Genomic DNA, 26,563 nt, shown 5'->3' on the forward strand with positions numbered 1-26,563 from the left:
AGCAAATGTTATAAATCTATGGCCTAAATGTTAAAATAATATTCTTCGAAATGTAAATTTGTATAATATTGATAAGGTTTTAAATATACTGACCCAGAAAAGGGAAATATCTACTGACACCCGATAACTGAATGGATCATATAACCTCTTGAAGCATATTTGGTCTAATTGAACATGCTGGGTTGCTTTGACAACTAAATTCTCAATAGAATGTGAGAATAAAATATAATATATATATACATATATATATCTACATATATAGCAATTCATCCAAAACAAGTCCATTGTATGAAAAAAATTATTTTTATTTTCAAAGTATACAATAGTTCTTGATTAAAAATTTACATAAAAATATTAGGTATATGTCAACTTTACATTGAGGAGTAGTTTTTTAATACACTGTTTAATCTCCTGTCTAAGGGAGATAATCACGCTAAAAATTAACATTCAAGGGGAAATAACTCTTCTACTCTTGACAGTTTAAACCCTGACTCAACGGTAGCAATCTGGCCTGCAGAAAACATGTATAGAGCACAACATTGCTACTATATAGCCACAGATTGGCTACTCAATATAACTACTATATAGCCACAGATTGGCTACTCAATATAACTACTATACAGCCACAGATTGGCTACTCAATATAACAAGTGTATATGTGCATGAGAATAGCACAAGTCAATATTCACCAAACAAAAGTAAGCACAATGTCAGCAGTGCCAAACACGATAGATTCAAGCAGTTAAATACATCTTACTGATTACAATGTAGATCATCACAAAACAGTACAGGTCCTGCTATAAAACAGCACAGGGTACAGCTAGCTGCACAAGTTGTTATTGTCAACAGTTGATTTCATTTGAATTATTAATTTAAGATATTAACATTTACATTCTCAAACATGACCAAGTAGTGAAATCCAACATAAACACTGTTTTTTTTGTCTCCACAACTGTTGTGTAAGAAAAACATTTTAAGGTTTGGTGTAACAAACTGTAAAAACATAAGCAGCATCTTTTAGTAAAATTGACAAATAGATTTCCTTAAATTATGGTTTCACTATAAAAATTTCTATCAAATATCCAGGCAAGGTTATTTTTTATTTCTTGGTTTGAGTTTCATTTGTAAGATCTCAATAACATCTGTTTTTAAATCCAAATAATTCAATTAATACAAAGAGTGATACAACATTATTGGGGACACAGTAAATATCCAATACATCCATCCTTTACACAAATCTCATGTATACCCTGTACAGGATGTTACAAATAAAGCAATGTTATCTCTTCCTAAGGACAAACAGACGTATTTCAATATTTACAGCTGTGGTCTATTGAACTGTTGGTGATTTTATATAAGCATGTATGATACACACATTTAAATCATCATTCATTTTTGACACTGACAGACTTGTGAAGTCAAAGCATTAAAACTTTTTTCAGTGAATTTGAACAAGATAGAAATTGGTCTCAACAAAACATACAGCTGATTGATCATGGTATCTGAAAAGCTTGAATACAATGCAATATACAGCTGAATGATCCTGGTAGCTTTAGAGCTTGAAATGAGTGTCATTTACACAAATATACAAATGTGTGATTGTCATTGACAAAGCAGACACAGTTGGTTCTTTTTATCATTGTGAAGACCCTTAAAAGTAATAAGGATGACCATATATGGTATTGCAGTGCCCCCTAGAGGACATCAGGGATAAACAACATTGCAGTGACCCATCACATTATACAGATGACCTTTAATATTGGTCAAAAGTGATGACCTTGTAAGGTTTAATGAGTTCTCAGCAATTAATCTTGAAGGTCATTATGATAAGCATTGAAGGTCATTACAATGACCCTAAAAGGTCAATGTCGTGACCCCTCAAGGCTACTGTGATGACTTCCTGTGATTATGAGTTACAAGTGAAATTATTTCGAGTACATTAAAGGTCAAGAGTTTGGTCCATGGTGGGGATTTTTGACAGAATGATTCTATTGATGTAGAATAATACAGGGACTTGACACAAATCCCTAACCCAAAATCCATATATCTGTACTATACATATATATATGTATACATTTGCAATACAATATACATTTGAATCTTAGGTGGGACTTTGTGTCAATTCCTTGTCTACTGTAAAATGGATGGAGTCAAGAGAGAAAATAAAATATAAAATATGAAATTTGTATGTATGTCATAAAATAGGCCCTGTTTCAGTGCACTAAACACCAAATATAACTTGTTTCTTTTTCAGACAACCTTTGCTACATAAAACATCAATACATTACATTATACAACAGGCACAGTCAAATAATTCAAAGTCCTCCCCAGTGATGGAGTCACACTGACAAGTCTATTAACGGAATCCAATCAATTATCAGGGATAGTCATCAGATCTTACACAGTTCAACGTTTCTCTGCTTCGTCAGTACCCTTCTCCTCGAAAACTAAGTTCACATTCACCACTGTCCGAATGCAGGAGAAGGGAAGGAAACCAGAGAACGCTCAACAGCTGAAGTAGTCATGGTTTACTTTATCAAAATATGCCCATCTTGTTTTGAACTCTTATTTAAGCATTGAAATGAACGCTCTAAAAGTTTGATAATGATAAACAAAAATCACTTACAAAATAAATCTGTTAACTTCCATTCTAAATATTAATGATAACAATTGATTTCATACTTCCATAATAACAAAAAATTAAAACACATCAACTTCATGTTTTCTGAAAGTTCCTCTTCCTTTTTAACATAATGTTGACCAAATACCAGAACTGACATAGTTGACATATTTCATGAATTTCATTCATATTCCAAATTCGTGGAAAGACATTTGGATCCAAACAATCCTTGAATAAAATCTGAATTCCTGCCTGCAAGGTTTTTGTTTTCTACCAGCATTTACAATAGAAATAACAAGTTAATATTTCCATGATCTGTTAACACTAGAAACTGCATGTTATAGCATGATTGGCTTAATCAAATTAATTTGTTGATGATGTAGGAAAGTATAGAACAAAGACTTGTCTGTCACGGTATTTTGTCTCACTTAACAATAATACAATATAACAACTGTATACAGACTGTCAGTGTAAGTAGTAACTCACTAAATGTAAAGCAAAATGTTGAACATCAATTACATTATATCATATTCATGTTCTTAATGTAAATATCAATGATGAAAATAACGTAGTTGCACAATATCCATTTAGCGATGTAAATTCAGGGCTGAAAATCTCATACATGTACATACACCTGTATGTATATAACAACAGTTTTGTAGCAATGCTTCAAATTTACACTTAACATTGAATTCTGCATATTGAGTTATTTTGAGTTTTAGATATTCTCCATTTGAACAGTAATTAGCATATGTTGATCAGTTAAATCTCCTCTTATGATATTGAGTTATGTACAAGCTACTAAATAATTTACCTACTTGATAACAAAGAATACAAATATAACATTCTGTATATACATTTTCGGTGCACTTACAGAGTTAATACACTGGATAATAAGAAATGGTTCAACATCTTTCAGATCTATAAAATCTTGAATAATGATCAAAATATCATTATAGAATGCATGTGTTCTTTTTACATTTCAACATCTCTAAAACAGTAACTTTCAGTCAATAGAAGTTATGTCCCTTGTCAAACAATAACCTCCATTCAATGAAAGTTATCTCCCTTGACAAATAATAACTTCCAGTCAGTGAAAGTTATCTCCCTTGACAAATAATAACTTCCAGTCAATGAAAGTTATCTCCCTTGACAAATAATAAGTTCCAGTCAATGAAAGTTACCTCCCTTGACAAATACTAACTTCCAGTCAATGAAAGTTATCTCCCTTGACAAATAATAAGTTCCAGTCAATGGATGTTATCTCTCTTGACAAATAATAACTTCCAGTCAATGAAACTTACCTCCCTTATCCACAAGAATTCAACAAGTAACTTCGACAAGGACTACATTAAGAATTAACAATTTTGATTTCAGGTTAGCAGTGAAAAGTTCCATGATGATATTGACACTATTTTTTTTTTTAAGTAATTCAGCAATATGAATTTTTGATATATATATCCATAAGTTGTTTCTCTTCGGAGGAGTAAGTTGTCTTCAGAATCTGCAAATTCATCAGGGCCTTGATCAACATCCAGTGGGGGCCACCAGGAGTCATGTCCCACACAGCACTGAGTTAAGATTTCTTAGTATGGCTCTAATGCTGCAGCTTGACCTCCTCCGTTTTCTGTCATGTGATACGATAGTTTTGAAGAGCTCAGACAGCCTGTGGAAGACAAAAAATATATAGAACTGTAAGAAAAAAGCATGAATTAACATTTCCATATTTTACAATGATCAATCCAATTCTATTAAATATTCTGTTTTTGGTTTTTTTTTTTTTTTTTTTTTTTTTTCTAATTCTATCTAGCAATTTTCTTTAACCATACAGCAATTTTCTTTAACTGTAAATTTTCTTAAATTTACATATAATTAGTAAAGTATAAGGAGTAGCACTTTGAAATTTAAATTCAAAGTCAAACAGAGACAATTCCTTCAGCTGTGATAAAGATTAGGGTTTAAATTAGTAGGTCTTACAGTAGTGAGTATATAATTAGCAAAGCAGATGTGTAGACCTTTCCAGTGAATTCAAAGAATTGAAAATGGTAATTTAGATGATGATGACAAGTATTATGTGCTTATCCCTGAGCATGGGCTTATACCCTGGTAAAATACGGTATATATAATCTTGGTTACACAATATAGAGATGTCTGTGTTATTGTCTTTGTTCCCTGTGAGATATACGTTCCCTGGTGTATCATATTAACGCACTCTAGCTTACCACAACAAAGATACAATTATCATCTCAGCTTGCGTCACTCATTAAACAATATGTACTCTAACAGGACAAACAAAAGTTCAAACCGCTTACACTAAACAAAAATTCATTACAAACTAGTTTTGTAAGTGTCCAGTTGTTTCCAGTCAGTAGACATCCAGAGAAAAGCCTCGTGAAGGAATCGTATAACATACAGACTTACTACTATAGATTTAAAATTAACCATGTTACGTGAATGTGTAAACACTGATGTTTCACCACTTTAACTCAGTCCACTAAGTTTACAAGTGTTTGATTACATCATTATACATGTTCACTTTATAATTATCTAACTTCACTTAAATTGCCAAGTAGGGAAAATAGGTAACCTGATACACTGTCTTATAGCTTCCTCCTCGTTCCCACACTGTTGTATGTTTTTATAGATAAATAGGCCAAGTTGTGCAAAGTGTCTATAAGAGTCAGTAATTAAAAAAAAAGTGAAAAAAAGTGTTCAAATGCTTTAACTATTTGAAATTGCAACAGTATTTTCAGGTTTTCTTGGCCATTCACAGAATTTAAATTTACTACAAAATTTCATGATTATGATGAAAAAAACTGACTGAAAATTTGATGCAATGTCTCAACAACATAGCTCGCCAGGTGGGTTAAAATTCAGAATTAGTTTGTTAAAAATAGGTCAAATGTCATGGTCAAGGTCAGCAGGCTAGGTCCACAAATGTAAGTACCAAGGTCTTGTTACAAGGAACACACATGTCAAATCTCATATGGTTAGCATAATATAGTATAGCCAATTGCAATTAAAGGTAGAAGTTTTTAAAAGTAGGTCAAATCACATTGTCAAGGTCATCAGGTCTGTTAATGTAGAACCAATTGAAAGGTCTTAAGGGAAAAAACCCATGTCATCCTATACCTGTACTGTATCCTCATTAACAATGACACAAGACTGATTTATAAAACTTTAACCAAGCTGTCTACAGATGATGCCTACACCAAGGGTAGAGTTATAACTCTACAAGACTTTAACCAAGCTGTCTACCCATGATGCCTACACCAGGGGTAGAGCTATAACTCCACAAGACTTTAACCAAGCTGTCTACCCATGATGCCTACACCAGGGGTAGAGCTATAACTCCATAAGACTTCAATGTTGAGAGCTAAAAAGGTATATTTGTACATAAAGTAATTCATACAGCCGGATTCTCTAAAGTTTACTATGTATACAAGGAAATCTCGTGATTGTCAATACACATCCCTTCCTCTAACTGTAAGTACACAGTTGTGCAGCTTCAGGATGGCAAGACTTCCTTCTGATTTTGATTTTTTTTTTTTTTTTTTTGCTGTAACAATGCATATATATTTAGTTCACTAAGACTGATGCATGATCTAACCCTACAACAGTTTCATTCTCCCTTGTAGCTTAAGGCTACCTTAAATACTGGGACAATTCATCCTTTTTTCCCCAAAGAGTTCCAAAATGATCTTGAATAATGGTTTGATCACAACTCATCAACAAATCTATTTCTACAGAGGCCTAGGTTAATAATCATATTAAGGTATAATTTATATGGAGTCGTAAGTTTGATAACGTACTAGTTCTATACATTACTAATGTAAACAAGTGACTTTAACCAAAGTTCCACGCTGCTTTTTTAGTATATAAGTAGATACATTAACTATATGTAAAGATAGTTTTTTTTTATAGAATTATCCACATCTATCCACCAAAAGCTATACTTTTAAAAACAACAATATATACAGGTATACTATCAAACATTTAGAACTGTACACAAAATCTAGTTATGAAATATGTTGATCTGAATTTCTATTGCTTTCACATGGTAGTCCCCTCAAGAATAACAAAATTGATTTTCCTTCCAGATTGCTATCAGTTAAAAGCATTCACAGCCATTTCCTGAAATGAAAATGTCCATACAAACTGTATATTTGGAGGTGAAAGAGGATTTTCTATATTTACACTCCTGAGGAAGTCAGATCATAGTACCGACATCATTATCACATACAGGGCAGTACGTAAGGTTCAAGTCTACTATCTTCCTCCATGTAAAAAGAATTTTCGAAAAGAGTTATTTTAAATCAAAAGATTGCAATGCCTTATTTCCTAACACGTGACCATGTAGCGATGGTTTTACCATGTGAATGTTAAACATTGACTTAGCATACCGACTATTTAAATTCCCGTTTTCCTTGTACCTTCAGTCTAATGTATCTCACTGTCTCATTCTGTACATTTTTTAAAATATTCTATAATTCATGAATTATTCTGCTTAAAATCTTTAAGATATTGCATATGTATGTTGTAAAAAATTAGTAAATAACACCATATGTTTCAAAATAAAATCAATTCGCAAAAAGTTTAAATTCTGCAATTGTTAACCCAACGAAGGTAGGTCAAATGTAAGAGTCAAGGCCAGTAGGTACACAAATTTAGTACCAAGGAAAAGACCTCGTCTGCCCTGCAGGTAGGGCGTAAGAATTGTACCTGCTGCCCCCATTGCATGATCGTAAAAGGCGACTAAATTTGGGATCTTATCTTTTCTGAACAACTTTTTTCTTCCTAATGTCTCCCTTGACAATGCCTCACTTTTAGCCTTTAGTTGAGCGTTCGCCCCTGTGAGGAAGGCTTTGGGTTCTGTCCTCTGGCCGAGACATACCACAGTCTTTAAAAATGGTAGTTTCTACTTCTGCTTAGCGCTCAGCATATTTGGAGTGGGACGACTGGTTCGCCCGTTGTCAGTATAATGTGACCGGGTGGGGTGTGCTGCTAGATGTCTTCGGCAGTATGCTTCAGTGAGGTAGCACTATAAATCGGCAAAAGTTCCGGCCTATCACAAGGAGACTTAACACGAACATACCGCAGCCTCCCACAACACACATACGCATTCAACACACGCATGCATGTCGCACGCACGGGAGGACGTCCTTAAATGACCTTAGATGTTAATAGGACGTTAAACAAAATAAACCAAACCAAACCAAACCTCGTCACAAGGAACACATTTCAAATATAAAAGTCCTATCTCATATATGCTTAACATGCAGCGGCCAACGTTCAAGTTTTTTTTAAGTAGGTCAAAGGCCACAGTCAAAGTCGGAAAGGTCTTGTCACAAAGAACACACATGTCAAATACGTGAGCTGTATCCTAGCTCATATTTATATTAGATATAAACACTTTTTATTTTTTATAAAACTTTAACTGAGGTTTCCATAGACAATGCTGATGCATGGGGTATAGCAATAGTGCCGGCTCCCCTGAATACATCCTTACTAGAAAATTAAATGGCAATCTTGGTCTTAAATAAATTTATTGTCCGATACCCGCAGTTGATTGCACTACCCTACACTTGACGAGTGTAATATAATCAACCATGATTATCCAACGATGATATAAAGTTAATTTCTAGTGAATTGAAATTTGTTTCTGCATAAGGAATGGGATGATTCAGGCTGATTACAAATTCTATTATCTACCTGCTGTACCTCACTGTTGACGATTAATGGCCCATCAAATCATTCCATCTCATACATGTTCCTCCATGAGAGATTATAATGAGATTATAATTGTACACTACACACATACATGTTCCTCCGTGTGACATTATACACTGGAACATGCCCTTCATATTTGTGGTTTTACAAGTCGTATCTGTACTTAATGACTGTCAGCCATTCCACACTCCGATGAACTTTTTGTATTAGATATGCAAGGGTGTACAAAAAAATTGCATCTTAGCATTAAGTGTATCATATAACATTAAGTGTATCATATAACATTAAGTGTATCATATAACATTATCTGTATCATATAACATTAAGTGTATCATATAACATTAACTGTATCATATAACATTAAGTGTATCATATAACATTAAGTGTATCATATAACATTAAGTGTATCATATAACATTATCTGTATCATATACCATTAAGTGTATCATATAACATTATCTGTATCATATACCATTAAGTGTATCATATAACATTAAGTGTATCATATAACATTAAGTGTATCATATAACATTAAGTGTATCATATAACATTAAGTGTATCATATAACATTAAGTGTATCATATAACATTATCTGTATTATTTAACATTAAGTGTATCATATAACATTAAGTGTATCATATAACATTAACTGTATCATATAACATTAAGTGTATCGTATAACATTAAGTGTATCGTATAACATTAAGTGTATCGTATAACATTAACTGTATCATATAATATTAAGTGTATCGTATAACATTAAGTGTATCATATAACATTAAGTGTATCGTATAACATTAAGTGTATCATATAACATTAAGTGTATCATATAACATTAAGTGTATCATATAACATTAAGTGTATCGTATAACATTAAGTGTATCATATAACATTAAGTGTATCATATAACATTATCTGTATTATTTAACATTAAGTGTATCATATAACATTAAGTGTATCATATAACATTAACTGTATAATATAACATTAAGTGTATCATATAACATTAAGTGTATCATATAACATTATCTGTATCATATAACATTAAGTGTATCATATAACATTAAGTGTATCATATAACATAAGTGTATCATATAACATTAAGTGTATCATATAACATTAAGTGTTAACCAATTAACTATAGAAACAATGGCACATGTAAAAGAAACATTCAAATGAGCATTAATAATTTTTATTTTTTTGTGAGTGATGTCTCCGGTGTTATAGTCTCAGTAGCGGAAAAAGTCAGTCCACCATTATTGTACTGAGGATAAGTACTGAAATAATGTTTTCAAACAAACTTCTTATATATTCAAAATGAGATATCCATGATTGTTTATTACAGTGTCTTATGATATAGCTGTATTACATGGTAGAACAGTTATGTGGTAAAAGAGAAGGTAACGAAAGTGTTCATCTTACAGTTTTATATCTAACAAAAGTGTTCATCTTACAGTTTCGTATCTAAAGAAAGTGTTCATCTTACAGTTTTGTATCTAAAGAAAGTGTTCATCTTACAGTTTTGTATCTAAAGAAAGTGTTCATCTTACAGTTTTGTATCTAACAAAAGTGTTCATCTTACAGATTCGTATCTAAAGAAAGTGTTCATCTTACAGTTTTATATATAACAAAAGTGTTCATCTTACAGTTTTGTATCTAACAAAAATGTTCATCTTACAGATTCGTATCTAAAGAAAGTGTTCATCTTACAGTTTTGTATCTAACGAAAGTGTTCATCTTACAGTTTCATATCTAAAGAAACTGTTCATCTTACAGTTTTGTATCTAACAAAAGTGTTCATCTTACAGTTTCATATCTAAAGAAACTGTTCATCTTACAGTTTTGTATCTAACAAAAGTGTTCATCTTACAGTTTCATATCTAAAGAGAGTGTTCATCTTACAGATTTGTATCTAAAGAAAGTGTTCATCTTTCAGTTTTGTATCTAAAGAAAGTGTTCATCTTACAATTCATATCTAACGAAAGTGTTCATCTTACAGTTTTGTATCTAAAGAAAGTGTTCAGGTTACAGTTTCATATCTAAAGAAACTGTTCATCTTACAGTTTCATATCTAAAGAAACTGTTCATCTTACAGTTTCATATCTAAAGAAAGTGTTCATCTTACAGTTTCATATCTAACAAAAGTGTTCAGGTTACAGTTTCATATCTAAAGAAACTGTTCATCTTACAGTTTCATATCTAACAAGAGTGTTAATGTTACAGTTTCTTATCAAACAAAAGTGTTCAGGTTACAGTTTTGCATCTTATGAAAGTGTTCAGGTTACAGTTTTGCATCTAATGAAAGTGTTCATCTTATAGTTTTGTATCTAATGAGAGTGTTAATGCATATGTTACAGTTTCCTATATAATAAGAGTGTTAATTTTTGTTACAGTTTTGTATCTAACAAAAGTGTTCATCTTACAGTTTCGTATCTAATGAGAGTGTTAATTTTTGTTACAGTTTCGTATCTAACCAATGTGTTCATTGAACAGTTTATATCTTAGAAAAGTGTTTATGTTAACATTTCATGTATTGAATTTTTAAAACTTTGCTATCATTAATGTTGTTGTGGAACTCCCGAAAGACTTGGTCATTTCAAACTGTCAGCCATCTTCATCTCATAGTGGCCCCAAATTGTAATATGCATAACAACTAACGACTAAAAGTAATCTATCTAGCTATCTTGGTTTCCAATCAAACCAAAATTTTCCTGTAATTTTCGTATACGTAACAAGGCATCACAGGAAAAATTCATATGAAATTTCATTTAGATCCTTTCAGCAATGTTTGAGAAAGAGCACCAACAATCTCTAACTTGTAAAAAGATGGCTGTATGTTGGACATTTTGATTTCTGAACAGCCCAAATATGTTTAGTTTGCTATATACCAGTAGTGATGGGAAATGGTTCATATTGGATCAACTGCTTATTGATAATAAAAACAAATCGCCACTGAACATCTACAATCTTGTATATTTTACAAATTAATTAGCTAATGAAAACTTTGAACATCTTGTTTTAATTCACAAAATGTTTCCACAATCCGAACTGACTCCAAACAGCTTCCTAATGCTCATCGGAAGCTTCTAAAGTAAACTGTACCATGGTACGTACATACATAATGGTTTGGTTTGTTTTTGTTTAACGTCCTAAACACAGCCAGGGTCATTTAAGGACGTGCCAGGGTTTTGGAGGACGAGGAAAGCCGGAGTACCCGGAGAAAAAACCAACGGCCTACGGTCAGTACCTGGCAACTGCTCCCACGTAGGTTTCGAACTCGCAACCCAGAACTGGAGGGCTAGTGATAAAGTGTCGGGACACCTTAACCACTCGGCCACCGCGACCCCTACATACATATATGGAATGAAATGTTTACTTGACACAGTTTTCCAATCACCTTACGAAGCTTTTGCAACCATTCCTGTACAAAAGAATACCTGAGTCATCCAGAAAACTCTTTATAAAATAAAAGCCTCCCCTAATCCAGAGACCAGTGTCACCTGTATAAATATCAGTTGTCAAAACTAATGAGAACCACATTGAAGTTAACCACAAAAGACTGATTGAATTTCCTCATCATATATATACACAGGTAAACATTTAAAATTCGGAAAGAATGATTTCCATGTAATGATTTCTATCTTAAACCCTATATTGTCATCAAGTACAAAAACTGTAACACCAGTTTCATATTTTCATTAAGCATCAGCATTTTTTTTATCATGACTCATCATATGTATGGTAGAAACAACATCAAAGGTTGGACATGTTATGTACTTTAATATTACATGTACCTTGACAAAGGATGCCAGGTATGATGAGAAACCTGCTTTGAAAATATGTAGCCAACAAAACAGGAAACATTCCTTCACCTGATCAAGATAACGATGATTGTCTGATTCATCATTTTGCTGGTAATAATGACAATTGGGTGTCTATAATGTTAGCTATCACAAACATATCTATACATCAACTGTAGTACTAACCGTTGACTATGGCCAATACACATCCTAATTAGGAGATGTACGGAGATCTATCAGATTCCCACTACACCAGAGAATTCTATGCAAAATGTCAACAGTGTTTTGTAACACTCGTGATTTGTGGCTAGGCATAGTGTAAAATACAGAACAACATATTCAATATTTGTAATTACCTATCTTCAATGATTTAAGATTTCACAATAAATGAAAAGACCATTTCACAACCTTCTTGGCAGGCCTAGCGCACTAAATTGGAGGCGGCAATGTTTTGCTAACCAGACCTACCCACAGATGGCAAGGACCTGGCAGTATCTCACATGGACCTGGCAGTATCTCACAAGGACCTGGCAGTATCTCACATGGACCTGGCAGTATCTCACATGGACCTGGCAGTATCTCACATGGACCTGGCAGTATCTCACATGGACCTGGCAGTATATCACATGGACCTGGCAGTATCTCACATGGACCTGGCAGTATCTCACATGGACCTGACAGTATCTCACATGGACCTGGCAGTATCTCACAGGGACCTGGCAGTATCTCACATGGACCTGGCAGTATCTCACATGAACCTGGCAGTATCTCACATGGACCTGGCAGTATCTCACAATACCTGGCAGTATCTCACATGAACCTGGCAGTATCTCACATGGACCTGGCAGTATCTCACATGGACCTGGCAGTATCTCACATGAACCTGGCAGTATCTCACATGGACCTGGCAGTATCTCACAAGGACCTGGCAGTATCTCACATGGACCTGGCAGTATCTCACATGGACCTGGCAGTATCTCACATGGACCTGGCAGTATCTCACAAGGACCTGGCAGTATCTCACAAGGACCTGGCAGTATCTCACATGAACCTGGCAGTATCTCACAAGGACCTGGCAGTATCTCACATGGACCTGGCAGTATCTCACAAGGACATGGCAGTATCTCACAAGGACTTGGCAGTATCTCACAAGGACCTGGCAGTATCTCACAAGGACCTGGCAGTATCTCACATGGACCTGGCAGTATCTCACAAGGACCTGGCAGTATCTCACATGGACCTGGCAGTATCTCACATGGATCTTGCTTGGACTTTACCACAAATGTGTACAGAAGTCAGAGATGCCTGCTGCCAAGTTTTGAACTCAAAACTTGTTCTGGGTATATGTCACACGAGGTCCAAGCAAAACCTGAGTTAACCTGCTTGAGAAAGTAGATTGGCCTTAGCTTGAATCGAACCTCACAGGCCAATATGTCGCACCAGAGCATGTTCGCTAGAGCATGTCCGCTTGGGTATCCTGCTGACATGAAATGGGAATTGTGCTGGGAAGGAACAGTGTTGGTACTGCCAACATGCATAAAGTCTGTCATTTTTGTGGACATGCATGGAGAGAGGTATACCAGGAAAGTGAGGGCATATTGAGGGCCGACTGTGGCAAAGTCACTGGCATTCTGTGAGGACCACTGACATAGTCCCCTCGGAGGAATTCCTTCAGTTATCAGTCCGGTTTTGAAGAGAAAGGACCTTTATACAGGATGGCCTACATGGCTTGCATCAATTATCAATTGGGCACCAAGCAGACTTGTACAGCTGCATCACATCAGAAGACGGAGAAATTAGAGGAGAACAGGAAGAAAAAGCTCTCTTGCCTTGCAGTAACTCCCTCGCAGGTGATTGTATGTAGATGTCACAGAGATATTCCACAGTGCCGTATGTGGCCTAGAATTAACACAGACCTGGAATCTCTCATGTGTCATCCATGTGCCTGAGCAGTGGGACACATGTCACATGGACCACATACAAGTAATGTGCAGGTATCAAGCATCCAAACAGACAATGGACCACACTAAACTCACCCCTTATAAATTAGTGACCTTGAGCCATGTTGTCGTTCCAAAGTGACAAGATACAAGAAACTTTATTTGACATCACATTCATATTGACAATGAACTTTAGGTCAGTAGAAATTATACAGCATGCTGCAAAATTCCTGAATTTACCAAGCCTGTGTAGCCTACACAGAGCAATGCAACACGTCCTTAAACTTTCACCATCTGCCCACCAGCCCAGGTTTATATTGAGCCAGTTAAATCCCCCATTCCTATTTGTCCCTCATTTATAGTAAATCCATAATTACCATTATTAAAATACTAATAAGTGCTGGTATATATATCCAATATATCCAGTTATTCCTGTTTGAGTTGTTTCCTTAATGAACCAATCTACAGTTAAACTATAAATATCCAGATTCTGTTTTCCTAAATAACAAGAGGCCAAATGGGCCTGTTTCGCTCACCTGCTACTAATGTAACTTTAAAGTTAATCTTTGTCATTGATGTACTTGATTAAGCTGAATATCTTTTCATTCATATGAGAGCAGGCCTTTTTAGAAACAAGAGTTGATCAAGGGCATCAACTGAACAAACCTGGTTGTCCTTCATCCAAGCATGCAACAGGCCCAAAATATATCCGGCTCCTTGGTAATTAAGATGCTGTTGTTTAAGGGAAAAGTTGACACAGGACAGATGACAGCCAGGAAGAGTGGTTCATTTGCCTCTTACTGTCACCCTGTCTTAATTCTATCATGTTTGAACAATAGGTGTGGATACTGTGAATGAACAATCGATTCCAGATTATAAAAACACTTTTAAACCAAATTTGTGAGACAGAATCTGGGGGGAGGTGGGGAAGGGAGGGGGGAGGGTTGCATATACTACAGGTACATGTACAAGTATAAAGTGTGTATTGTTGAGGACTGAAAGCTACAGCTGCATGTTTAATATAACCAGTCCCTGGAATTCAAGGTCAGTCTTAAGCTTACTCATCCTCATATATGTACAGAGAACTAGTGTACCTCTTATGACACAATATTTCATCACCGATATACCTGTACACCTGTGACAAATTACTTTGGTGGGAAATGTCAACAAACTGACCATAATGAGGTCATCTGATATGACATCAGCTGAAAAAGATTTGTATTATAACAATACACAGGTGAGGGGTGTGATAATACTACTGTCAATCAGTACATCAACAACAACCTTTAGGGCATTCATAGCATGATGCCACTGATGTCACTATACTACTAGTCTATAGCCATCTCCACTGTACAGGGTTAATAAATAGCTATACATCTCAAGTCAGAAGAAAACAACTTTGGTCCAATTTGGGGTAACTTCTATTTTCTACCCCGTCATATATAGATAAATATATAAACCATGTACCATAATACAATAACTTAATACCTGAGCATATATAACATTAGAATGTAGACCTAGGTAGTTGGGCACAAAATTATTGTTCAAATATTTATTTTCTAACAAATGTTCATACCGTACATGCAATATTTTCCGTCCCTGAGTACTGTTTACCGGTATATACATCTGTAGGAGTCGTTAATTTCAATTTTATCAGACCTGTAACTTATGTATAACTGTTAAAAGGTTTATGATGTTTATACAGAATTATCAACGTTGTATACACAGACACAAACCCTACCAATATATCATAACTTATAATCCTTATATAATTATGTGTTGCCTGTTCTTGTTCTGACATAGAATAACAATTCCAGCTCAGTGTGATGGGAAACCATGACAGTCCTTAAACATGTATGGGGCTTCTGTGTATCTTCCATCTATATTGTTAACTCTCAAGTTTCTGTGAATTTCATATTTTGACTTTCAGGATTTTGATTGGACTCTCAGGAATCCTGAGGTGCGAGTAACAGACTATCGAGATTTGAATTCTACTGAATGTTCTAGATCTGCAAATATCTAAAACTCAGTCTGCCCTACAAAACATTTTTTTTGGCATTACAAAATTGCTGTATGCAGTTATAACAATACTATATTTTTTTCATTAAGAAATAATTAGAAAATTATTGATCGCTATGATTATTAAGGCAAGTTTGATTAATTTTCCACTGCTCCAGACTTTACTACATGCCTCAGTGTATCTACCTATAATACATTGTGTCCAGTAACGGGCTGATCATCTGTGAGAGGGAAATTCCCTCAGGCAGTTGACATAATGTGATCATAACCCTGGCAGGGCCGATTGATTTACTGCCTATCAGTGATATTGTTAGATTTGCCACAAAGTCTATTACAGCCTCTGTCTGTATCACTGGTCTGGGGGATGTCTATTTATATTACCTGTGTAACAAGGCCTAACATAGCTAGTCTACACACACATGATATATGTAATCCTGCAGTCGGAATTCCCAGCATCAACAGTACAGGTGCTTGACCTTTTGTATTATAATGTAACATGACCAATCAAAGAGGAGATATTTCTAATGACCATGCAATAGCCTTTTTTGGTTCATTTTCCTGGAGTTTTTGTTAAGTAATAGGATGGAACTACGTTGTATGGTTAGATTTTATAATTAATGGGATGGCCATACTAATTTTATTTTACTTTCTGGTGAGCCTCTACAAAGACTCTCAAGTTCTGTATTATATCTGATGGTCTGTCCAGATTTATACCTGATATGTTGCATTTAAAAAATTGATGAACAAGTTACATGTTTGTCCAACGTAAACGTCTCCAAAGAAGGGTAAAAGAAGGGAGACAACCCAGGAATGGAGAACGCAAAAAAATTTCAGCTGCACCAAAGTTTTTAAATATGTATATAATTTCGGTCTGACACAGCAAGAGTGACTTCACCAGTAGACAGCTGCACAACAATATCTTTAGTCTAAATGATCTCCTGGTATCCTATAGAGAGACAAACTGTATCTTTAGTCTAAATGATCTCCAGTATCCTACAGAGAGACAAACTGTATCTTTAGTCTAAATGATCCCCAGTATCCTACAGAGAGAAAAACTGTACCTTTAGTCTAAATGATTTCCAGTATCCTACAGAGAGACAAACTGTATCTTTAGTCTAAATGATTTCCAGTATCCTACAGAGAGACAAACTGTATCCTATAGAGAGACAAACTGTATCTTTAGTCTAAATGATCTCCAGTATCCTATAGAGAGACAAACTGTATCTTCAGTCTAAATGATCTCCAGTATCCTATAGAGAGACAAACTGTATCTTTAGTCTAAATGATTTCCAGTATCCTACAGAGAGACAAACTGTATCTTTAGTCTAAATGATCTCCAGTATCCTATGGAGAGACAAACTGTATCTTCAGTCTAAATGATCTCCAGTATCCTATAGAGAGACAAACTGTATCTTCAGTCTAAATGATCTCCAGTATCCTATAGAAAGACAAACTGTATCTTTAGTCTAAATGATTTCCAGTATCCTACAGAGAGACAAACTGTATCTTTAGTCCAAATGATCATGATCTCCAGTATCCTATGGAGAGACAAATTGTATCTTCAGTCTAAATGATTTCCAGTATCCTATAGAGAGACAAACCGTTTCTTTAGTTTAAATGATTTCCAGTATCCTATAGAGAGACAAACTGTATCTTTAGTTTAAATGATTTCCAGTATCCTATAGAGAGACAAACTGTATCTTTAGTTTAAATGATTTCCAGTATCCTATAGAGAGACAAACCGTTTCTTTAGTTTAAATGATTTCCAGTATCCTATAGAGAGACAAACTGTATCTTTAGTTTAAATGATTTCCAGTATCCTATAGAGAGACAAACTGTATCTTTGGTCTTAATGATCTCCAGTATCCTATAGAGAGACAAACTGTATCCTATAGAGAGACAAACCGTCTGACAGTCTCTACAGCAGTGCATTATCAAGATTAATAGGCCGATACTTTGTAGAGTAGATCAGGCAAATATCACCAGTGGTAGGGAAACATCAGTAGGTGTGTAGTTTGTAGGTTGACAATCAGATCACCCAGTTACACCACCAGTCTGTAGATTAGAGATAAAGAGGCCCACAGAGACAACATCTGTATCAGCAAAATGTACAAAAGTGGAAATGGTTTTGTTCATATTGCTTCCAAACATTTTTATGACTACACCTACCCATCTATGTGGATCAATATACCAAACACTAATCAGTCTAAAAGCTTTCACTCTTTAGTACATACATACCTTAGGTGTACTGATTACAGCAATAGATAGGGTTACACTGAATCTATTTGATTCCTGAACATTTGCAATGATCATGTTTGAAAAGATGTTTTCTTAATATTCATGTTTACAATTCATACATTTATTGAGTTCATATATATATATAATTTGTAAATGCATCTAGGTGTGGTTTGCTGGGTTTATCACCCCATGAACAGCCAGGGTCATTTGAGGCAGGGGTCTTGCATGCCATCCTGAACAATTACAGTAAATTGTCTTGTCCAAGGACACAGCCATGACAACACAGACCAGCTTGTTGGCCATGGGAAACAAAAACAATTTTTATCGAGTTCATTTTGTCAGGTGGTTCCGGATAGTTTTGCCAGTAAAACTCAATCTGGGGTAACATAATCACGATATAAGATTACAGTAAGACTGACATAGATTATCCTCTTTAGTACAGCCTTCCGATTAAACTGACAAATGAAATGTGCCAGCTCTAATAGGAACGGTCTATAATTAGTGTTCAAATAGGTTTAGTCACGTTAATTATTATCAGTAACTGCGAATAAGTCATGACAACTTATACAGAGGTCCAAGTGTTTAATCCACACCAGACCTCTATACATGAATCTCAAATTTTACTTTAAAAGAGTAATAGTATAAAACTGAAAAAAAAGTTAACTACCTTGTGTTACATGTAAGATGATAACTAATGATTAAAAAAAGGCCACGCCCCTCAACTGATGTTACAGAAATAACAATGTGATCATGTCTACACATGTGTTAAAATTTTGTCTTTTTTTTTTAATTTTCAAATATCAAAATTTTAAGCTCTATATATGAAATCTTTAATATACAGTAACTTGAAGACAGAAGCCTGTCCCGATCATCTTTCTGGTACTTGTTTTGTTCTCCAGCACCAATGTCGCCTTGCCTTCCCAAATTTTCATGTGGAAACTGATGGAATAAGATAAATTGTCCTTTAGGGAGTAGAACTGAAGTTGGTTCTGTCTGGGTATTCCTCGGGGACCTCATTACAAGGAAATCATGTCTTTTTTTATACTTCAGCAGCACATGCATAAACGACATATTGAATTATGCATATTGCTGTGCACAGAATTTGATCTAATTTTAGTTCAGATAAAATTCTATTATTTTCAGTAATTACAAGAATTAGCATATCCTGATCATATCCTTTCAGGGCAACATCCTGAAGATGCTGTGAATAATTCTAAAAGGATGTTTAAGCTACGTTGTTTGAGGGTTATGTTTTTTTGTTGTTGTATAAATCTTGTACATGATGTACATCTACTTATATATATACTTACCAGTAGTAGTTTTATTGTATGTTAACACTGAAGTGTGTAGCCTGTACAAAGCCACTTAAAATATATATACCATATTTATCCAGCAAGAACCCAACGCCTGGTTATTAACCAACTAATGTCAATATAATATTGCCGTTCATTCAAATGCTTTTTCACTGCCTATCCCCTACTTTATATAATGGGTTGGCCTAGCCTATAGACTTATTATAAGATATGGTATCAATCTTAGTTTTTTCTTTAAACATATTAATCCTAGAAATTTTCTGTCCACTTTTTTCATAAATATTCACCTCAACATTTCACTATTTAATATCCTTATAAAACGGCCAGGTGAAAGTAAGACTGTCAGAGTATCAGGAGTGATAATAACAGGTATCAAGTGTTGTTGTGTTGGCAGTCCTTGGAAAACACAAACTCCTGATTCTTTTATTGGGGGTGCCCAAATTAGTCTTTTTATCAGTTTCCATACAACAAGTGATACAGGTTTAGTTCAACACACCGATATAATTTTTTTCCCCAATTAAAACAATATATACAGGGCTTTTTCTCACTGGTACGGTTGGGGCTGTATTTCACATTTTGGGAATAAAATTGGTGAATTGGGAAAGATTTTTTCAGGAGTAAACTACAACTTTTTGGAATTTGGCTTCAATATGAAATAATTTTGATTGGGCATTGGGCTCATTATAATTAATGGCCACAAAAAGCCCTGATACACTAACTGTATATAGATATGTCACCACAATTTCATTTATCATGTGACATCATGACAGCTGAATGTCATAATGTATTAATAACCAGTGTGAAATTGTGAATTGATAACAGTTCGAATGATTGATTGAAATTAATCTCTTCTATATAGAGCAAATCCTTAATCATTGAACAGCTTCTACACACTATATATATATATATATGTATCATTGGCTGCAAATTAAAGTACATGTACAGTTATAATTATTAATTATGCAATCCATCACCCCGCAATTTTTATATTCAATCAAATTCTGTTTTGAACTCATCTAATTAGGTATTTTATATACAAATAAGACCCATACATTTACAGAAATATATTAATATATATATGCTGTTTTACATTCTTGCAAAATTTGTTCTCATTATTTTAGCAAAATTATAAAATCCAGGTGACTGAGGTCTATCGAATCTAACTTGATCCAGATCCCATTTACCTAATTTAACAACTTGTACACTTATTATAAATGTATAAATAAGTATATCAGTACTTGTATATCTTAAGTTGTGACAGTCACTACTGGGGAGCTACCTGTTTATCTGTTATAATAACTTCCCTCTCCGTATGTGAGTGGGGTTTAGATCTAGATCTACAGTATACAGTGTAGTGTTATAACATCTCAGCAGGTCACATCTCCAAGTAACATATATACAGGTATACAGTGGAACTTCGTTAACTCGAACTCGGATAACTCGAATACCCCGCTTAACTCGAAGTACCTCGCCGGTCCCGGCCGAATTCTCTCTTTATCTTAGTAAAAAAAACTCCGACAATTCGAATTCGGATAACTTGAAAAACTCGGATAATACGAAGTAAAAATTTGGTCCCAACAATAAAAATCCTACTTGAAATGTTCGAATAACTCGAAGTATAATTTTCGTCGATCGGTGGCAAACGCCGACATTTTTTAAGAGCTAAATTCCGTTTGTAATACTGAACATATCGGCACTACTAACCTACATGCTATTATAAGTGTTTCATAAATTCATAAAAGAAATTGTCGGTTGAATCTTATAACAACAAGTCTTGGTGATAAAAAGTACTGCTTTACTTACATCAGGTAATTTCCCAAGGCGGTCGCCGATATCAGTACATACGATAGTCAACAACTCATCTAGGCCTACCCGTTCGCTCAAGCGGAACTAATCTCTGACACACCGGTAGATCTACCCGGCTGATGTTTTTACAGGTGTAGAAATGACACAGTCACCGGCGCCTATTAAATCTTTAAACTGCTGAAACAATAGAGTAATTACTGCCGAGGTGTTCAGAGTACAACTGTAACGGTCAGTGCTGTCTATTAAATCGGATAAAACGCCAACTCAGTTACAGTAACATTTTATACGCACATGCGCAGCCCAACTTCCGGTGCTAATACACATGGAAATGGCGTGGTTATCAATAAAAAGTAAGTAGGCCGATCAAACAGTATTTTATATATGTCCAATAAAAGGTAATGGTTCTGTTACGTTTTGTATGCAATCTGTGTTTAACTTAAACGGTTATTTGTTTTGTCATTAATAACTTGTTATTTTGTCGAATTCCGTTTTATCGTTTACCTTTTGCAAACATGACTTGCACATCAGATCGTTATTGAAGTAACTAAGTGAAAGAAACTTTATCGTGACTGTATATCGGCAAAACTACACCAAATTACAAGTGACATAACGAAACATTACATATATATTTACATGTATTGACCAGTCTTCACACTAAACTGATGAGCGACAGAGCGAAATTATAATGATTATATAATGTTGACAAATATTGACCAAACTTTTCACCAAAAACGATAACTCGCTTAATTCGAACACTCGGATAACTCGAAGTTTTTTCGTGGTCCCGTCGACTTCGAGTTAACGAAGTTCCACTGTATATGATATACTATTGAATTATCCAGGATAAGGTTATACATATTAAGGGCATTCAGTTAACCCTTGACTTTCAGTAATTTCAGATCTAGAAGACAAATAACTATTTCTCAGAAATCTGAAGGGTCAAAACAAATGTCAAATAGACATACATGTCCCTTCAAACCCCGAAATCTGATTTTGGGGACTCAAAAACATACTCTCAAGGAGACCTGGCTCTTTGTTTCCATACCATCCATAGAAGGAAACAACCACTAAAGCACAGGATAGTGATCTGTAACCACCCATGACCAAAGGCCATGATAGCTCAGTCAGTTAGAGCGGTTACAGCGCCGGCCACATAACCTCAGGTGAATATCCAGGGTACATGGTTTGATACTCCCTTAACTACCCGACACAGTTCGAATTTCTAGGCAGTGATTTTCTAATTACCCTAATTATACAGGGGCCTGTACCTTTTCCATTGGGAAAATATAGTCATATTATTTTTTATTTTGGGAAAAATGTACTTTCTCCCAAGATCAAAAATAATCATGAAATCAATGGTTTACTATTATTTTGATTATGTATTGCATAATATAGCTATAGCTATGATCAATCAATTATAGCATTGGCTTGTGAAAACATTATATTTTTTTAATCATGTGAAATGTATTATGATCAACATCTCTTCATATTTATAAATTTACATACAAGGAAACTTCTGATTGGGAAAATATGACCTAAAAATTGGGAAAATACAGCAAAATTTCTTTTGGGGAAGGAATTTGGTCCCAAATCCATGCCAAAAGAATCACTGCTAGGAAAGCTGAGAAATGAGCAGCCTGTGCTGTCTTGGTTGATTCCTTGCTTTGGATGGCATGCAACAGGCCTCCTGTGTGTTGTTCAGTGAGGTAGTCACCAACTACTACAAGGAGACCTCGCCTCATAATGATCTTGGCTGCATGTTCACAGGGTGATTAATCCAGCAAACAAACAAACTGTGACCACCCAGAGTAAGTCAAACCACAGATTTTTACCTGTGTGGTTAAATTTGCCACAGGCTTTAATGCAGTATAGCAGGTATATTTGAACTGAATCATTGACAGTAATATTTCCAAACATTTATATGTGTACCTATAACATATCCTTAGTTTGACTGGAAAGGTTTATTTTGGTGACTGGTTGGACATATGTACAGTGGTGGAATTACATACGATTAGGATTACAACAACAGAGTACAATTACGACTGGAAATTCATATCTTTAACCTTGCTATATATATATGTATTCAATATTTCCAGAAATTATATTGGTCCCAACAAAACTTTGCAAGTGTCTATGACCCAGGACTTGCATGTAGATTTATCACTGCATGGTGCATATGATACAGTGTGTTAACAATTAGACACTGTAACACAAATGACAAAGGAAGACAATTTATGACTACTGCATGCCCTGACCAAGCCTTTAACTCACAATCTACAACACTAAATCTCCTAATCAGAAATACCTGCAGCTTATACCACTGTGCCACATCCATACAATTATTAGTTTTATATATATATAAATTATATCATTAACTCTCCAACTGGTGAGTTTGTGAGGATTATACAGGTATATTTGAAATTCCAACCTGTATGACGGTTGACCTCCAGACTTGGCATAAGGTCAAGGCCTGCAGGACACTTGGGACAGGTATACATGTAAATCAGGTGTACATATCACTATTAACCACCAGTGGTTTATGTTTACGCCCCTGATACCGTATTCTCTCTGTGAGACACTGGGGACAGGTTTGTATCTCAGGTGTATAATGTACACTATTAAAGTTCTATTTGTCTGTATACACAGCTACCGTATTCTTTCTATGAGACACAGATGGAAGCTTAAAGTGTTTTATCTAAAAAAAAAAAAAAAATTCTACATGTAGAGTTCTACACCAGTGTGAAATTACAGGAACAAGTTCAGATTGTGATCCAGTTCTAGATCTGTATATATCCACACATCTCCTTCTGAACCGTTTGATTTACCTTATATTCCATACATATATACAGTGACAGGAACAGATAAAACTAGCACTTGTGTTTGCCTGATCATGAGTAGCTTTTTCATCAGACTATTTTTTCAGTATTTAAAACTTGTCTCGAGAAGTATAACATTGCTCTTCTATATAGTATCATAAAAATTTAAGTACCCATAGTTTGGACTTTGACTTTGTCCACATTTTTAATGTATCTAAATATTAATAATATGCTGTCCTTGTTTGTTTGGAAAATCTTGGTCTGTGCATATAGTACATACACTTATCTATTCAATATAATGTTTGCACTAGTCTATATTATACCACCACCCAGTATACCAGTATACCGGTATACCAGTCAAGTGGTATGTAGCAATTGCATATACTGTAGTTGTTATTATAGGATGTTTCAAGCTTGGGGAATATATATTATAAAAACAATTTACTGTGTAATAATGAAATTGGTATGTCATTAATAAAATCTGTGACATCATATAATGACATATACAGTACAGTGGTTGGAACTTGTCATTTATAAATTTGGAAATCACTTTCTGTAATCGTGATAACTGGACAAAATAAATTATCAAACTGTATATGTCCTGACAGTAATATGGGCTTATATACAGTCAGTGGACCCTTGAGGGTATCAGATCTTGACACCCTACTATTAAGACCACAATGAGTTTGATTTTGACTCTTGGGTTTAGAAGCCAAGGGACATCCTATAGTATATATCTATTTGGTATTTGTTTTGATCCTTCAGATTTTTAATAAATGGTGATTTGACATCAATAATTATTTTAAATAAAGTTGAGGATCAAGCAGTAATTAAGTCATGATCTAGTAATTTCTTGGTCAAATTATCATAGATTTATCAGGAAATTCTAAGATCTATGTCAAAACAGATGTCAGATAGAAATGTCTCTATAAACCTTTTTTTTTGTTTTTGACTTACCCTAAATATATGTCTACCAGGTAGATATGATGAAGCTGACTATGGCACTAGGCATATCAAAATGTTATGATATCATTTACATGTACATGTATGCAACAGAGGTCATAAAAATTATGCCTCCACTAGCTATAGGGATCAATCAACCTGGGCTGTCTGGCTTATATAACTAGTAGTCTGACACTCTACCTATTGAGCTAAAGAGAAATTCTCTTTTGCCAAGCAGAATACACCAGGGTTATATATAGTATCTAAAACACAACACAAATGGATAGAATATATAAACAATGGATATTATATAACCCTACCTGTTTTCAAACTATACAGCAGCATCCGTTGCTTTCCTTCACTGGACTAGTGTTCATCTCCCTTACAATTTCTATGAAAACTTCATTGACATTTTGAGTATTTTTGGCCGAGGTTTCTAAGAAGGGACATCCCCATATTTGAGCTAATGTTGCGCCTTCTTTTGACGGCACTTCCCTTTGGTGCTCCAAGTCGGCTTTATTTCCCACTAATATCATTGGAATATTCTCAATCCCTTTCACACGCATAATTTGTTCCTTCATGGATTTGATATCTTGGAAAGTTTGTAAGCTTGTTATACTGTACACGATAACAAATCCTTGTCCATTCTTTATATATAAATCCCTCATGGAGGCGAATTGTTCAGTTCCAGCCGTGTCAAGGATTTCCAAGACTGAAGGAGCAGAATCCACTTCAATCTCTTTCCTGTAGAAGTCTTCAATCGTTGGGTCATATTTCTCCATAAATGTTCCGGACACAAACTTTACTGTCAGTGCACTTTTACCAACACCACCACTCCCTAAAACCACTACCTTATATTCTCTCATTGTTCTTGTTCAGTTTCTTCAAACTGGGTGTCGGCAATCAAAATTGTAACACTTCTAGAATGTTTTTCAACAACAATTTTCAAGTTCTACGTCTGTCCTATACGACTTACAGCATAATTAAAACAACAACATCAGACAATGGGCGCACAGCTTAAACAGGACAATCCCAAAATCTGACGTTTTCAGACAAAAAAACTCGGAAGATGATGGACGATTCCCCTGCATTCATATCATATTTTCGTCGCCATCATGTAAAAATACGAGGAAAGGCGAAAGCCATTACCCTGAAAAGAAACAAAATAAGCAAAGGGAATAAATGAATTACATGTTTTGCTTGTATAACGGTATGTACACATCAATAGAAAAATGTCAAAATCGCTAACCTTCTCGCCATTTTGGGTGGGCTCTGGATTTTTACCTTCTGGTGAAGAGATTTCAACTAAGAACGACAACTCCGACATGCCCAGAAGCCG

At 34.8% G+C, this 26,563-nt stretch overlaps 1 protein-coding gene across 1 annotated transcript; it reads right to left on the reverse strand.

The window, feature by feature from the left end:
• Positions 1–287: 287 nt before the first annotated feature.
• LOC117342903 (ras-related protein Rap-2c-like) lies at positions 288–26,563 on the reverse strand. Its single transcript, XM_033905199.1, has 3 exons — positions 26,474–26,563; positions 25,545–26,374; positions 288–4,286 (listed from the first exon to the last, which is right to left on the reverse strand). Exon 2 carries the CDS (start codon positions 26,088–26,090, stop codon positions 25,551–25,553), a length of 540 nt encoding a protein of 179 aa, XP_033761090.1. The 5' UTR covers positions 26,091–26,374; positions 26,474–26,563; the 3' UTR covers positions 288–4,286; positions 25,545–25,550.

The sequence above is a fragment of the Pecten maximus genome, chromosome 14, assembly GCF_902652985.1.
Source record: "Pecten maximus chromosome 14, xPecMax1.1, whole genome shotgun sequence".
In the NCBI taxonomy this organism is placed as follows: Eukaryota; Metazoa; Mollusca; class Bivalvia; order Pectinida; family Pectinidae; genus Pecten; species Pecten maximus.

Coding starts and splice junctions, on each gene's coding strand:
- LOC117342903 (XM_033905199.1), bottom strand. CDS start 26,090: ATGAGAGAATATAAGGTAGTGGTTTTAGGGAGTGGTGGTGTTGGTAAA.